Raw genomic sequence first — 16,949 nt, 5'->3', positions numbered from 1 at the left:
AATAGTGTATAAGACTATTTTAATATAAGTTCCATTTTTAACTATTTTAAATATTGTAATGAAATGTAACATTATTTTCTACGGGTTTTATTTTTAATTCTCTGCCTCCATTATTTTCAACGGGAAACTGTTGCAGTATCATTGGGTGGTACTATACTTGAAACTTTTTTTTTAGTAGCAGTAACTTACACCAGGATTTTGTGAATAAGCAAAAAGTAGTAACTAACTTTGTGAATAAGGCCCTAAATTATTAGTATGCATAATGCACTCATGTTATATTCAAAGTGGGGGCTTTTGTTAAAGAAATTAATTAATTGATACTTGTGTGAGCTATATAGGTCTGATGATTGTTGATTACTTTACAGTTTCACAAAAGATTACTTGAATGTACATCAATAACAGCGAGCGTATATTCGTCTAAATATAATGTAGCTACCAGGAGCATACGTTTACACTCAAACACTTCTGTAACATTGATTACACAGATATTATTTATTTTCAAGTTTTAGTAATACCAGCATTCTCTTTACACACATAGAATCTGAGAGAGAGAGTTATTCTGCAGATGTCATTTTCATACAGTGTAATATAAGGTAAAAAAAGATATTTGTGTTATCAGAGTGGTGATATTCAGTTTCTGTATGCTTTCTTTTCCCATTCCCCTTTCTCTGGATCAACAAGTATATCGTCAATGTGTATGGTGGGCGTTGGATACGGTGAAGTATGGAAACATTAATCGCTCCTATTGGATCCAGAGTACAAGATTCGTACTTTCTGACAGATCTATAGTTACATTTGCAGTGCATTTCAGAGATATTATAAATAAAAGCCACAGAGTCACTGAGGACCCAATTTGCTTTGGAAAATCTGTCCAGGAAACTCAACTTGGTAAAGTGCTGCATTGCAACCCTCAGCCAAGCCTATTATTTTCCCCATCCTAAACCATCATTACCCAGGTACAGGAGTTCTTCTAGACTTTTATCACTTGCTCAGAGCACATGTTAAATGTCTGTGTTTAGTTCGCCGAATTCAGGAATTCTGTGCAGAATTCTGTCCTTTATTCTGGGTCCGCTCAGCGATTCCTCATTCTGAGTGGTATAACACATAATTGCAGTAATTCTGTGCGGAAATGCAGGAAGTGAAGGCGGCGCTGTTGAGCAGCAGTAGCAGTGGTGGACACGAACCGCAAGCTGCAAGCCGCAAGTCGCAATAGGAGTGGAGAGGAGCAAACAGACTCACGCGAGGAGTCGGAGAGGAGCCGGAGAGGAGCCGGAGGTGCCTGAGCCCGAGCTTGGGCTGGAGCTGGAGCTGGAGCTGGAGCTGGAGCTGGAGCTGAAGCTGAGCCGGCGCCGTGCTTGAGACCCGGAGATCCGGAGATCCACTCAGTATTCGGCGCCTGTTGGCAGTATCTAACGGTGAGGTGACAGCAGCAGCCGAGAACAGCACGCGCCTCCTTGCAGCGCTCAACGGCACGAGGTGACAGCAGCAGCAGAGAACAGCCCGTACAGCCGACCAAGGCAGTGAGGAGCGGCAAGGGGGGGCAGAGGCGGAGGCGGGAGCAGTGGGAGCTCGTATCGACTGAGCTTGTCCGTGGCCACAGCCCAGCCCATCCCAGTACAGATCCGCCTTGCTCATCATCTTTTGCCACCCCCGCTATTCTCTCTCGTCCACAGGACCAAGTGGCAGTTTTGCGTCCTGCCTGGCCCACTCTCCTTCCCGCACATGATCTCCTACATTGTCATCCCCTTGCAATTCCGGTGGGATAGCAGGACAGTAGGATACACACCCCATGCTCCCCCTACGTCCGCACGTCCGCAGTGGTGAGTACAAAAGAGGAGGAGTAGGAGGAGTAGGTGAGCAGCCAAAAAAAAACAAAAAACTCCAAATCAAGCGACAATTCAACTATTTGATGTACCCAAGCCAAACAACTAACGTCAAGCTGATTTGACCTTGTCAATTGGACCATTCAACATCGGATAAAACAGGAGACGCTCTCCTCAGGGCAGAGGCAGGCTGGTCCTGTAGGAAAAAAAAAGGAAAACAAGCCCGAACAACCTCATCTCAGCCCAATCAGCCTCAAAGGCAGTAAGAGGCGCCAACGTCAATCTTCCTTGGAACAATGAGGTCTGGGAGGACACGAAGGAATCCACCACAACCCACGAAACGGAAATCTAAAATAAAATCAGCCATCAATAACTCCGAGAACAATGTGGTTAATTCCCCCACAGCCTCACTAATACCATGAATCTACTCGATATTCGGTTCCATGAATCCCACTGGCAAATTCTCATTTCTGAAAGACCCTGTCGCAGCAATCTACACAATGCCAGCAACCCCAAATGGACTCCAAAAACCACTGATACCGAGCAAGGTAATCACGCAGTCGGTAGTTGTACCAACCTCCCCACCCCATTTAAACATTAGCACAGCATACGGCATCGGAACAGAAGAAATAGGCAGGTGTATGCCAAAAGCCCAAGGGGCTCACAGGCCAACAAGCCAGGGGAACAACAAGTACACGATTCAAACACAAGCCCAAGTGGGAATTGAAGGCCAGGACCAGGACCAGGCGCAAGATCAAGTAAAGTATAAAACACTGCTAGGATCTACTGATATGACCACGGATAGTACTAAGGAAAATCCACTAGAAAATGGCACAATGCCCACAAGTCAAATCAGAGCAATAGGGATAACCACATCTCCAGCACTATCAATAAGCAATATAAATCTGGCCCAACTAGGGGCGGGGAGCCCCCCAGGAATAGGCAATGACCAGGGATGCATTAATACCAGTAACTTAGATGCAGGGTGCAAAGTACAACCAAATAATCATTCGACACCCAGACAAGAGTCACGACTAAATCAAGTAAAGCTCAATCCCAATAAAAAGGGTGAAGTGTGCAATTCCTGGCTGGAGTCCCAAACCCCCTTCGATAATAAGGACATTTTTCAAGTCCAAAGCACAACTTCACCTAATGACTTCAAACAAATTAAGAACATAAGAGAAATTGACCACAAGCAAACGAAATAATTCAAAAAATTCGTAATTACAACCAATGATGTGCAAGAAAAAACCCCAGTTGGCTGTCACAGAAGTAAACAATTGTTCCTGGAACCAGCAAACGAAAACCTAATTGAGATATCAAGCAGGTTGGAACAGGAAGCACACACACCCACAGATCCATTAAAAAAAAAACGTGAAGAATGTCGACAGGAAACAACAATAATCGAAATATCGAGTGCGTTGGAACCGTCCGACCCAGTACCCCAAAAAGTTATTGGAAAAACATGTCTCCTGACTAAATTAAATGCGGAACCTCGAGTCGACATGGTAGGGGTAAATGTCGAGGAACACTCAAACTGCACAGCTAACACACTCAATCACAAGGCTAACCAGTGCCAACAAGCAGAAAAACATGGTCCTAACCAAAACTTAGAATCCATAATCAAACTACATGGTGTACACAAAAACATTTTCCAGGAATGTAAACGTGCAAATCACGGCACCAACAGCACATTTGATGAAAGAGACACCATCACCCCGACCATCATAAAGTCATGTCTAACAGAGATACAGCCAAACCAGAAATGAGGAGTGAAAAACTCCTCATAGAAACTTCACAACGAATAATAGACTCAAATTCCAAGCAAAAAAAGTCAACAAAAAAACAAACCGGTGAACCAATTGAAGTACGAATACCACCAGGGGCTAAACCCCCGGACCAAATTAATTATAGACGTCGGCTGACTGTAAAAGAACAACCCAGGCAGGAGTAGACAAAAACCACAAATAACCAACAACAATGTTTAACCAAACGACAGAAAAAACGTGCAAGAAAAATCAGAAACCAACATTTAAGTAGACTCCCCAATAAGCAGGCCTTGACCAATTACCCAATTTTCAATCTTCCCAAAACTTTAATACAACTTGAAACCCAAACAGAGAAGGGAGAACATCAGTCAACTATAATGACTAAGAATCCAAGTAAACTCCAGATTCAAAGCATCAATGACGAAAAATACCAACTAACTATAACGGAAGAACATTCTTTTGGGATAGCCCACGCGCCAAGATCAAACACACCAATATGCATAGAGGAATGTATTAATGATGAATTTGCGACTCACTCCACAGAAAAGAGTAGTGCAAATTGGAGCCTAGAGAGTGCTGACTACGAATCTACACAACCAAACAGAATACCAAGGAGCCCAAAGGGCCCAAAGGGCCAATTCAAAAATAACGGGAACAAATTACTACAAACAGTCCGGATTTCTCAGCCAGCTCAAAAACAGCCCACAAGGGACCTGGAGCACAGTTCGAGTATGATGGGGAAGCAGGGACAACTAAGGGAGGTAATCGCCAAAGCCGACAACAATAAACAAAAAGAATCCCATATCCTGCATACAATGTTTAACCCCATCACACTCTCAATAGAGGGGACACTAAAAATCATAGGCAAGTCACAGCGAAAGTTGACAAGAGTCTGCATGATCAACTACTAGTCAAGATAATCACAGATCAGGATGGCCTACAACCATTCAGGGGCCCGGAAATAGAAATAAGGACAGGTCTACTCCATGCGACATCCATCGCCAAACCCTGGGTTGCGTGGTCCGAAAAGAGAAAATCTGAAAGTAATCACAAAAGTAAACGAGCCCACCGAGTACACAGGGAGGGATGACATTAAGCACAACACGAAAAATACACCCAACGACGTAAAGGATAAAGAAAAAAACAAAATAACGAGATATTGGACAAACAACCAGGCACTGCCATTCCTGAGCAAATGCAAGATATAAAATTGAACACAAAAGGAAGGAGTTTCTTCATTCCAAATTACAAAACACAAGGCCCACAAGACTACCTAAACAGAGGAAACATCCTACATTTGACGTCCGCAATTCCGAGCCTTAATCATATAACATCTGCTCATCTATTATCAATAGAATTTGTAAACCTCAGCAAGAATATAGTAAAGGAAGGCACCCTAACAACTTGGAGGAATGCAGAAACCGCCAAGGAGATACTCCAAGAAACTACCAAATTTGATGAGTGTGGAATCACTCTCAAAGCAGAGGTGACACCACGTTATCCGTCCCCCCTCCTAATGAAATGCACCAATAGAGAAAACAGCTCACTGACAAAACGATCCACATACTCCGTACTGCAAGGCGCCAGGGGTGCGGAAAACCCGAAATCTGAACATCAGTTCAGATTAAATCGTGGAATAAGAGAAGACTGAAACAACACCCAGGGTGGCAAAAGAGATCAAAGCCTCGTAAAAGTACTATCTTGGAATATCGCTGGAGCAAAAGACATCCTAAGTGACAAAAGAAAAACGGATTCCTGGGATACTTATGAAATCATTGCACTACAGGAAACATGGCTCACAGCTCCAGTCGATGTCCCAGGCAGAATATGTTTTCACGTTAGTGCTACTCGAACTCAGCAGTACGGGCGAGCAAAGGGGGGTTTGTCGGTTTATATTTCCATAGCATTAAACATTAAATCCTCCCAATCAACCGCATCCACCGCAGATATGCAAATAATCAAATTGGAAATGGGACCACAGGTTGGCATCGGAACTATTATCCTCATCAACATATACGCCCATCCAAAAACTAAAATAAAACAAGAGCTTTTTAAAAAAGTTAGCAGCGTTATATCAGGATTCCGTTTTGAACACCCAACTTGGGAGATAATCCTCACAGGTGATTTTAATGCCAACCTATTACATCCCCACGAAGACGAAGATAACATCATTACTGCCAACAAACTTTGGGCTGTCGAAACACAGGAGATCCCGTATGCGAAGAGAAAGGACAAAGTGGGCCAACAGCTGATGTGGGAGCTCGAGCAGCAAGGGATGCGAGTGCTAAACGGGAGAATAAAACAGGACAGACCTCCCAGTAGTTCTTACATTGGTCCTAGTTCAAGCACAATCCTGGATTACACCATAGTCTCCCTCCCACTCCTTGGATTAATCAAAAAGTTTCAAATCATATGCTCCCCACATAGCGATCACTCGGCTCAACATATTGAAATCAAATTAACCCCTCCCAAACATCTAAAAGCCCCAATACTAGCAGGGGAAACGTCAACAATAAATTTGAAACGTCTAAGGTGGACGAGTGTTACACTACCCCAAATAGCTCTGGATGCAAAGAACTTAATACAAACACTTACCCAGGAAAATTAATTGACTGTTGCAACATGGACAGCCTTTGTGAATAAACTACCGAAGACTGGAGTCAACGCCAAAACGAGGCACAACCAAAAGAATAATAGCCATCTCAGTCAGATAACACGCTCTTTGAGAAGGCGTCTGCGACAGTCCATGAGGAGAGCACAAGGTCATAGTCCACAATCTAAGGTATGGCAGGATGTACGGGTCATTAACCCCTTCAGTGCTAATGACAAGGGTAACTCGTCATGGAGTTTCCATTGATTTCAATGGAAAGTCAATGGAAGCTCATCATGTGCCTTAGCAGCCAAGTGGTTAAGAGACTATACAAGAAACAAATTTGGAATGAGCAAAAAAATGGGGTCACTAACTTCTGGACAAAAATATTACACAATGCAAAAAAACCTGACCCCAGAGCATTCTGGTTGCAAATTAACTCATTGAACAGACCTGCAAACACTATAAACACGACCTGTATCACATAAAGGGCATGGGTACAGCATTTAATCGATACCTTTTCAATAAACTCCATGACACCTCCGCCATCAACAGTAATCCCCATACATAAAACATCAAACGCTGAGACACAGCCAACAATAGTTTTTGATCTGATAAACATCTCGTATAACAAACAGAAAGGACCAGACCACATACCACGACCAAATGAGGAAGTTGAAATACTACAAATAATAAAGAAAAGCAGGCAAGACAGTGCACCAGGACCAAATGGCGTCCCCCAGGCTATCTATAAGGAAGATCCCCACTTTTGGGCCAGTAACTTCAACAAACTGTTCCGGACGTTAAATATCATCAGTCGGATCCCAGAAAGCTGGAGAGGGGTGATTATCAACCCAATATATAAAGGTGGTGATCGAAAAAACCCAGCAAATTACCGCCTGATAGCGCTCATCGACGCCGAAGCTAAGTATTACGCCTCCCTGGTGTTAACCGACCTCATAAAATGGTCCGATGACAACAATAAAATCCCAGTAAAACAGTCAGGGTTTCGCCGTGGCATAGGTACCATGGCAAATGCCATAGCTATCAGCCTGATAGCCGAAAAAAGCCTGCAAAATCATCAAGCATTACACTTATGTTTCGTGGATTTTAAGGCGGCCTTCGTGTTAGCCGACAATTACTTTGGTCACAACTAAAGCAGCACGGCCTGCCAGACGCGATCCTAAATCCAATAATGGACTTATACACCAACACCTGGATGCAGGTAAAGATTGATAATGGCCATCGGCTAACGCGGAAGATTAGAAAGGCTGTGTCTTGGCCCCTCATCTGTTTAACTTATTCATGGCCGATTTGACTCCAAGACAAGACTAGACGGGATCAATGCACACCCTCCACGGCTAGGAATATTGCCCCTCACGCATCTTTCCTACGCCGATGACGTTGTTCTCCTCAGTCAGACGAAAGTAGGACTGCAACGCCTCATGCAAGAACTGGCCGAATTCACCAATCAGAACCTTCTGGAAATAAATAGTAAGAAAACAAAGGTCATGATAATAACCCATCGCCGTATAAAACCGCAGAACTACACCATCGACAATAAGAATCTGGAAGTAGTGGAAAGTTACAAGTACCTGGGGATACATCTGGACAGACGGTTCACTTTATCCACGCATTGTGATGCCATCAAGAAGAAAGGAACAGCCTTACAACACGCATTCAGCAGTTTATCTAAGCAGCTAAAAGGCCTTTTGTTCACTCCCCTCCTAACAGTCATCAAAGCCAAGCTACTTCCAACAATAGCTTATTGCAGTGTGGTACATTGTGGAAGGAGCGCACCGCTCTTAGATAAAATTCAAACAAGAGTGTATAAACGAGTATTCAGCTTACCATGTGATGCCTCACCCGCACAGGTTCGGCTCGAATTTGGCCTGCAGTCCCAAATATTACACACAAAATTAGAGGCAGTGAAATTTTGGTACACCATCTGTTTGAACCGCGAAATAGAAATTAACTTCGCCATCTGGGAAGCCATGCAAAGCAACACTAATTCTCAGTACGCGAAGTACCTAAATTCCTCCCTTGAAATCACTGAATTGGCGTCGATGTGGAAAAGGAAGTTACCTGTCTCCTCATTCAAGCAGGCTGTAAAAAAGGCAGCTAACATGCATTCGCTGATCGATGACAAAACAATTCTGAGACATCGCTCACACGCCTGGTTGATAATACAATCTTACAAAAAGCCGGTACCTGCAGCCTATCTAGGGCATGCTTTTCCATCACACTTCAAACTAATGTACCTAAACCTACGTATCGGCAAATTGCCAACAAATGCCGACCAACCCGGCTGGAGGACACCAGGTCCAAACGGGTGTGATCTATGTGGTGCTGCTGTACAAGACATTATTCACTTAATCTGCATTTGTCCTGCATTGGATAGTGAACGTCGGAGCTTACTAAAGGCACAATTTAATGAAAAAGGAATCCGTACATGCCGCTCAGCGATTCTACAGGCGTTGGACTCAGTGGATCACCAATTTATCTGTCGAACAATTAAATACGTTATTAATTTCGGGGAAAAAAAAAACTTTGCAAAGAGCAGTCACAAACTTGAATCTCTAGGACCCTAAACATGTATTTCCTAAATTTTGAATCTTCACTTTGATACATTATGATACTAAAAAATACCAGGGTTCTTTACCATTTTAATTAACGGTTGTTTTAACACTTGTATAAGAATGGATTTTTCCATATATTTTAAAATAATATTGCATTTCGTATTGTAAAGGTTTTTACTAACTATACAATAAAATAATTTACTCCTGTTCGGAAATTCCAGCCAGTTTTATAAATTTCAGTCATCCAGAATATCTGCACAGTATTCCTCACAACTTGTATTCAGACCCTAAGTGATTTGCGAATATCTTTTACAATTTACAGTGTAGTACCAGAGCAGGATTAAAACGTAAATTCCAAAGTTGGCAGCTTTGCCAATAGACCATGGTCAAGTGAAAATTGTAGATGCTTACAGAATTGAGGACTAACAACAAAGGTCAACACTTGATTGTCATATATAATATGTATTTATTTTTGTCGCTTTCAGTATGCACACATTCCACCCACCAACCAATCTCTGTACTCAGTAGAAGGCAGGAGGAGTCCTGTAAGGACGTTTATCACTTCAGAATGCTGTATCAAAATTACTAGCCTTTGTGTAAAACAGGGTCCTTCATTGCAGATGACAACTGCTGTTGGGCCTCTGCAATTAGTCTGGCATGATTCTTTCATTTCCTATGCAAAGCTTACAATAGCTTTAGATGCAATAGGAGCTGAATTCACATTTTTGAACAGATCTATTATTTGTAGCTAAAACATTCTGCATCTGCTCATCACTGGCGTCCCAACTATTTATTAACACAGAATAATTGAAAATTCACCTGTTCCTCTCGAGACACCGTCAGCACAAGATTATATGATATGTCTTGAAGGAACTTGTCTCCGCTAGTTACATCCACTATTATATTCTGACTCTTGACGGCGTTGACAAAGTCATCAATTTCTGAGCCTGAAATGGAAAAAGACAGTTCTGTTTATTATACAAAGAGTCCTTGCTGGGATATTCCCCTTTCCTTACAGCCTTCATACTCTCTTCTTCCCAAGAGGGTGCACGTATCAATGTATTCACAGAGGCACTAACCCTCTTATAGTTCATGACATCTGCAGTAGATCTGTGTACACTGGCTAGAGTAACCCCTTCATCTCTTTTTTACATTTAACAATTTTGTTAAGGTTTTGAAAAGAAATAATAGCATCAATGTAGTGTATTCATTGCTAAACATCATTAATGTTGAAAAGGTTTTGTTAGCTAAATAACAAGACAAACTTGAGCAGCAAGATATTTTGGGTATATTCATGTCCTAGGACAGAGGCTATCCCATTTGTATTACTGGTCTCACTGAGAGGTAATACACGGCACGACTCCTCTTCTCAATGGAGCTGTTCTTTCAAATACCAGTTTTCTCAAATCCCAGATGATGAAGTTCTGCCATTGGGTGGGCTGATGGGATTTCTTTCCAGCTCAGCACAGGTCTAGATACTAGAGTTTCTGATTTTGCCGTGTATTACCTCTCAGTGAGACCAATAATATCCTTTTTGTTATGGTACATCGTAGATTGGGGACAGAATATTACTTGGTCTATACAAAGTTGTCCCTTGGAGCCACTTCTTTTCTAGACTCCCTTGATGAGGCTCTTGGAGCACTTATGCTACAGTACCCCAATTTTACACTTTTAGGTGACATGAATTTACACCTGGAATCTCTTGTTGATCCTCACACCATCTCCTTTCAACATTCTTTAAACATGTTTTGACTCTCCCAACTCGTTACTGCTGCGACCCACCGTGCTGGACATACCCTTGACGCCATTTGCACTAATTTTACACCCTTGATCACGTCCCTCCCTCTATCCCAAATTTGGACTGACCATTGTTTTATTCCATTTGATATTGCATTACCTGCTTCTATCTTACCCAGTATAAACCGACCCCACGCTACCTTCACAGTTAACTGGAAGAAAGTGGGGGAACGCATCAAGCAGGACTCTCAACCTCTCCCAGACCTTCCAATAATAACTAGAGATGTTGTAGTTGATTCATGCAATTTCCGCACTTGGCTAGACCAAATTGTTTTGGCCAATACTGAATCTGGAAGCCAGCATGCTAAATGCTATAAGAGGAAACCTAATGCTCCCTGGTTCACCCACACTTTATCCGACAGTCATCTTCTCTGTCGGAGATTAGAAAGGCAATGGCGAAAATCGTACGATGAAGCTGCAAGAGCACAGTACGTCCAACAGAGGAAACAATATCTTGCCAATATTAAATCAGCAAAAAAGGACTATTTTACTAGGGTTATAAATGAAGCTCAACATAACCAAAAAACAGTTTTTAAAATTGTCAAATCTTTTACCCATCCTAAAGCCACTATGCCCGAAATTCCTCCTTCAGAGAGCCTGTGTAATCAAATCGCAGACTTCTTTGAAGATAAAATAGTCAGTATTCAGATGCACTTTCCTCCCCCTCCGACCAACTTCCCAGAGATTGCTGACAACCACCCTCTGCTCTCTGCTTTTAAACCGGTTTCCCTCCAACAAACAAGCAAGGCAATTTTGGCTTGTAAATCTGGAGCCCCCACTGATCCATGTCCCCCTATCATTTTACATCACTTGATAGAGACAGTAAATCCTTACATAAATAGTCTCATCAATGCATCTTTTGAATCTGGGCTAGTGCCGAATGATTGGAAGAAGGCCATTGTAAAGCCTCTGATGAAGAAGCAGAATAAATCGCCCACGGATCTTAGCAATATGCGTCCCATTTCCTTGCTGCCTGTTCTAAGTAAAATCATGGAACGGCTAGTACACGATGAGCTCAAAACATTTGTAGAGGCCCATAATGTTCTGCATCCTCAGCAGTCGGGATTTCGTTCCGGCCATTCAACTGAAACAGCCTTGATCGAACTAGCTGATTCTGTCAGGTTTCTGCAGGATGAGGGAAGACAGACAGTCCTCGTCCTGCTTGAATTGACAGCAGCATTCGACACCATCTCGCATGCCATCCTGATTAACAGAATGCGAGAGATTGGCGTGACAGACACAGCCTTGGCATGGGTAATTTCGTTTCTATCCAATAGGTCCCAGACTGTGTCTTTGGGTCCCTATCTATCCAGCGAAAAATCAATTTCATCAGGAGTACCTCAGGGGTCCATATTAAGCCCTCTTTTTTTTAACATCTATATGGCCCCCCTTCTCGCTGTGATAGAATCTCATGGGATCCTTGTCACGTCCTATGCCGACGATACACAACTTGTCGTTACCATCGATAAAAAATGGCCAGATGCAGACCTTCGTTTTAAAACCTGCCTATCGGATGTTTTTCAATGGTTGAACAAAAACCATCTTCAATGCAATAGTGCGAAGACAGAAATTATACCGCTGGGTAAAGATCTATCTTTCTGTCCGAAAGACTGGTGGCCCATGGGATCGGAAGCCCCCCCTAGTGCAGTAGCATCAGCTCGGAATCTAGGTGTGCAATTTGATTCACTTCTCTCTTTCGATGACCACATCAGGATTACGGCTGGACGCTGTTTTGGTCTCATTAAATCACTGAAAAAATTCTTTGATTTCCTCCCCTTTGCAGCTAGAAAATCAGTCGCGGTAGCCTTAATACTCTCCCGACTTGATTACTGCAATGGATTAATGGCTGGTGTGAAAAAGTCCACCCTTAAGAAGCTGCAGAGTATACAACATGCAGCGGCGAGACTGGTCCTACAACTTCCCAGAAGGTCATCAGCTTCAGCAGCATTAAGAGCTCTGCATTGGCTCCCATTGCATAAAAGAATTCTTTTTAAATTGCTTCTTACCGTTTTTAAATCTATGCAAAACACAGGTCCCCGCTACTTTACACATCGCTTTGTGCGTTATAATCCTCCGCGATGTCTGAGATCATCTGGGACAAACCTCATCCTGATTCCCAGATTTAAATATCAAACCAAGGGTGGGAAAACTTTCACTGTCTTGGCAGCCAAGGCATGGAATAACCTACCAGTTAACCTCAGACTGACTGAAAAGGAGGGTCTTTTCAGAAAACTCCTCAAGACATGGGTGTACCAACAATCAGATACCTCCGTACTGGCAGCCATTTAGTCTCATCCGTTCACCTGCTTCATTTTTCATCTACCTACTGTTCGCAAGCTTAGCGCCAAGATGCTCCCCTGGGAGCGAATGTTCGCGCTTTATAAAAACACATAAATATCAACAAAAAAAAAATTGGAGCCCTTCATAATTGTTTGTATTGTATCCCATTTGTATGCCTATTCTAAAGGTAGCAGACAAGCTTTCAGTGCATGTGGTGAACCTACTTTGCTATAATTGCATCTATGAAGGGCCAGTAAGTCTTTTTGATGGTTTCATTCTTTTTTAAGTGTTGTTGAAGAAAGAAAACATTCATTGGCGTTAACCCTGCATTGAACGATTGCATCCTTACACAATGCCTATGTGTGTGAGAAGTTAAAACTGATCTTCTTTATCAAGCTTGATTGTGCTGGGTTGTGATGTACTAATTTACAGCTATTAACTAAGCAGTCATTGTATAATGACTTTCTGTAATGATTGCAGCAGAAACCATTCATAAATAGTGCAACTTCCATCCTAAGGTTTACAAACCCATTATGAATAAATAGTACCAATCATAACATGTGTTTACTGTTTGATTAAAGTGTGTGTATATAATGCTACCCTAGCCACATGGGCACCACAGCACTTCACATGAATCAATAAATACAACAAGAGTGAATGTAGCAATGATAACTGTTACAAGAGAGAGCATGTTAGGGTCACATTTTGGGGATTTTGTTCTGGAGATTCCCTTTTGTCCATTGAGATGGACTTTATGATTCAAGTTGGTGGCAGACCTAGATGGAAGGGTTTTTGGCTAGTGTGAGCTATTTTGAAGTGTGTTCTGGCTTTAGGGAAAAGCCTCTGCGGGACTTTGATAATAGGATTAATTTGTTCAGATTTTTCTGCACTTTTTACAAGTCATGCCACCGCATGGTAAATGGTTTAGAAAGGAGCTAGGACCATATGTGAGTCCAGCTAGCAGTGTCATGCTATTCAGGTGTGTAAAACTATTGCATACTAGTTCTCAGATCAGAGAGGGAAACGGATGGTCTGAGTTTTAATGAGGCAACTCAGACCATCCTTGAAAAAGTATAGTGCTACCATTGTTATCTATTGGTCAATTAAGAAGCTGAAAGTCGTGGCATAGGGAACCATTATGGCAAGAAGCTCTGAGAAAGTGGTTAATTAGTTGGGGTGTATTGGTGTCCTTTGTTAGAGATTGGATTGTCGGTTGACTCGAGTAGGAGCCCTGGTCAAGCAGCAACCACAATCCTAATCAGGGTAAGCGTCAGGCTAACTCTAAGCCTGTGCTCACCCTTTGTTAGATTAGCATAGAACTGTCAGGCTTAACTTATAGGCAAGGTGTAAAGCATTTGGGTAACACTTCAAACAGTAAAGCAGTGAAAACGCCACACAACAATATATTCCACACCAGGTTACAAAAACAGATCTGAATTTAATGAATAAAACAAGACCAAAACTACAAAAATCTAGTAAGTAGAATTTGAATTATGAATTTTTAAAGAATAAACTGTAAATTAGCGCTTAGAAGCAAGAAGCGCCAACAAGGGATATCTGGTTGTGCCGGACCGGGGACAAAGACAAAAGATTAGGCCGACCGCGATAGAGTGCGGGTTGGCTACAGGGACACAGTTAACCCGATGCAGTGATGTGTCAGTTCTGCTCTCGCAGTAGAGGTTGCGTCGGTTCAGCTGGTGCAAACACTTAGGCCCACTTTCAATGGTCCAGGGCTGTGGTGGTACCATTTGACAGGGCAGAATCACAGGTGGCAGAGTCCAGGTGCAGGCGCAGGGTGGTTGGAAGTCTTTCATATCGCTGTGGCTTCAGATCAGGAGGCCAGCCAGCTAGCTCTTGGAGTCACTCTGAGTTCAAGTGATGCAAGTCCAGTCCTTCTCATCCGGGCAGGGGAACCGAAAGCAGCAGAGCAGCACAGCAAGGCATGAGTCCAGCAAAACAGCAGAGTGGCAGCACTTCAGCAGCACAGAAGTTCTTCCTGGCAACGTCTCCAGAAGTGTACTGAGTTGGTGGTGTAAGAAGTCCAGTACTTATACCCAGTTGGGCCTTTGAAGTGGGGGAACCTTCAAAGACAGGCCTTTGAAGTGCACAGAGGTCCTGCTCGTCCTGCCCTGTCTCTAGAATCACTACAGGTGTTATGCAGCCCTTTGTGTAGGAATAGGACACAGCCTATTCAGGTGTAAGTGAGGCTGTGGCCAGCTCCTCTCTCCCGTCCTTCCAGGATGGCCCGCCAAGTCACACCTATACTCCTGTTGTGTGTGGCTATGTGGAGGAAATACACAAAGCCCAGCTGCCAACCAACCTGGACAGGTGATCATAGAAAGGTAGCAGGCACCACATGGCTAAAGTCAGCAAATGCCAACTTTCTTAAAGTGAAGAAGAGAACTAGGACAAAAAATTGTTAGACAGACAGTGCATAACTACTGTACACTCAATTGAGTGTCTCACACTATTATACATCTATTTAACTAGTTCAAAGTATTACAAAGTTTTTAACTCCAATATGAACCACTGATATAATGAACCAATTGGTCATAATGAATGTCCGTAATTTCGTCACTCAATTGCTTCATGAATGTATGTTTATTATGAGATGAATTGCTCAAAAAAGTTAATAATTCTTCAAATATCAGTCATACATGACAGTGTCGTGTATTTCTATAGGTTCTGAATCAGTCCCCCTATTCCTGACCCTATTCTGGTTAAACTAACTATCAAGTTAACTAACAGTCAGCCCATGAGGCAAGAAAACCCCCATGATGCAGATACCGTTATCTGACGCAGTCACACTACGGCACAGGAACGTGTTATCTGATTAGGTCATAACGCTTGAGATCTAATTAGACAAGCGACATTCCTCCAGCCCCTGATAAGGCATACGACGTTCTCATAACAAAACAAACCTATGACAACCTGGACAATCCGTGCGGCCATTGTTTTGATTTCACAGAGAACTTTAGTAAAGAATGTGCTAACGAGCAAGTCGTATGACATCTTTATTGACGTACCTATGTCCATCCTTACGTCAATCTCGGCACCTTTAAGGTATAAATATTGCCGACCTTGCCCTATGCAAACACACGCGTGGTGACAAGACGGAGCAGCCATACTTGCCGAAGCCGAGAGCAGAAGCAGACCCCGCTGGCAGCAGCCCCGCCTTCCTGACGCGCTGAGAGACGCGCTGCTATCTCAAGCCGAGAGACCCAGCACCGGCGCTTCTGGGCAGCCCTCGCAGGCAGCCTGGAATATCGAGAGCAGAGAAAGAGATACCATTCCTCATTCATCCTAACTTCCAGGTACAGAACTGAATAACCCCTCACAGAGAATTCTTTAGTTATTCACTTGGCAAAAACAAACTTAACTTAAACTGTAACTTTCTATTCCCGCCCACGCATTAGACTTAGGTCAGGTACACGGGGTAGGCGTATTTAGAAACACCAGTTGAGTACGTTTAGTCAAATGTATATGTGTATGTAAATATATTTTAATCATTTAAAACATCATATGGCTCAGAAACCATATCAATGTTTTTACAGTATTATTTTATACTATTGCTTTTAATGTATGCACTTTACTTAACTATAAGTATTGCAATAATATCGATCCATTTCTCTTGTACGAGAAAAGAGACTGATCAATAAATAACATCTTTTATTGAACACGCCCGTCCCTTCCTTTTCTCTACATTCTGATGAGACTAAGAATGCACGTACTGACTGAGTAAAATAATTGCCTTGTACTCACACGACTCTTGAGATTGACTCTTGATTAGGGGAGAGCAAAGTTGTCATGTTCTATGGTTGTCAGAAACTAAATCCCTTCTTGTCTAATCAGGGGAGTTAATTCCTTCCTTGAACATTCGAGAAAGTTTCTAGCGAACTCTGAGCTTAGCTGGCAAACCCAAAAATTAAGTCTAGTATCGACAGTAGTAGACCTAGTTAACGTCTGGCCTAGGCCTTTACTGCTGTAGGTACTATTCCAATGCGCAGAGCCTATTGGGAAAATAGGAGCTACACTACATGGCGCCCAACACGTTTGGAAAGGGCGATAAAACTAACGTAAGACATTTAGAGTAACTCAGTCGTGCTTTCTC

General features: G+C 42.7%; 1 protein-coding gene across 1 annotated transcript in view; it reads right to left on the bottom strand.

Moving 5' to 3' along the window:
* LOC144770056 (ABC-type organic anion transporter ABCA8-like) overlaps positions 1–16,949 on the bottom strand; it is a 2,854,033-nt gene that overhangs the window by 1,122,808 nt on the left and 1,714,276 nt on the right. Inside the window, exon 21 of the mRNA XM_078654287.1 lies at positions 9,581–9,708. Coding sequence (XP_078510413.1) covers positions 9,581–9,708 — 128 coding nt within the window. The remainder of the gene's footprint in view (positions 1–9,580; positions 9,709–16,949) is intronic.

Source organism: Lissotriton helveticus, chromosome 7 (assembly GCF_964261635.1).
Source record: "Lissotriton helveticus chromosome 7, aLisHel1.1, whole genome shotgun sequence".
NCBI classification, from domain to species: domain Eukaryota; kingdom Metazoa; phylum Chordata; class Amphibia; order Caudata; family Salamandridae; genus Lissotriton; species Lissotriton helveticus.
Note: the sequence above shows the minus strand (reverse complement) of the source record. Positions and strands in the feature narration are given on the sequence as shown.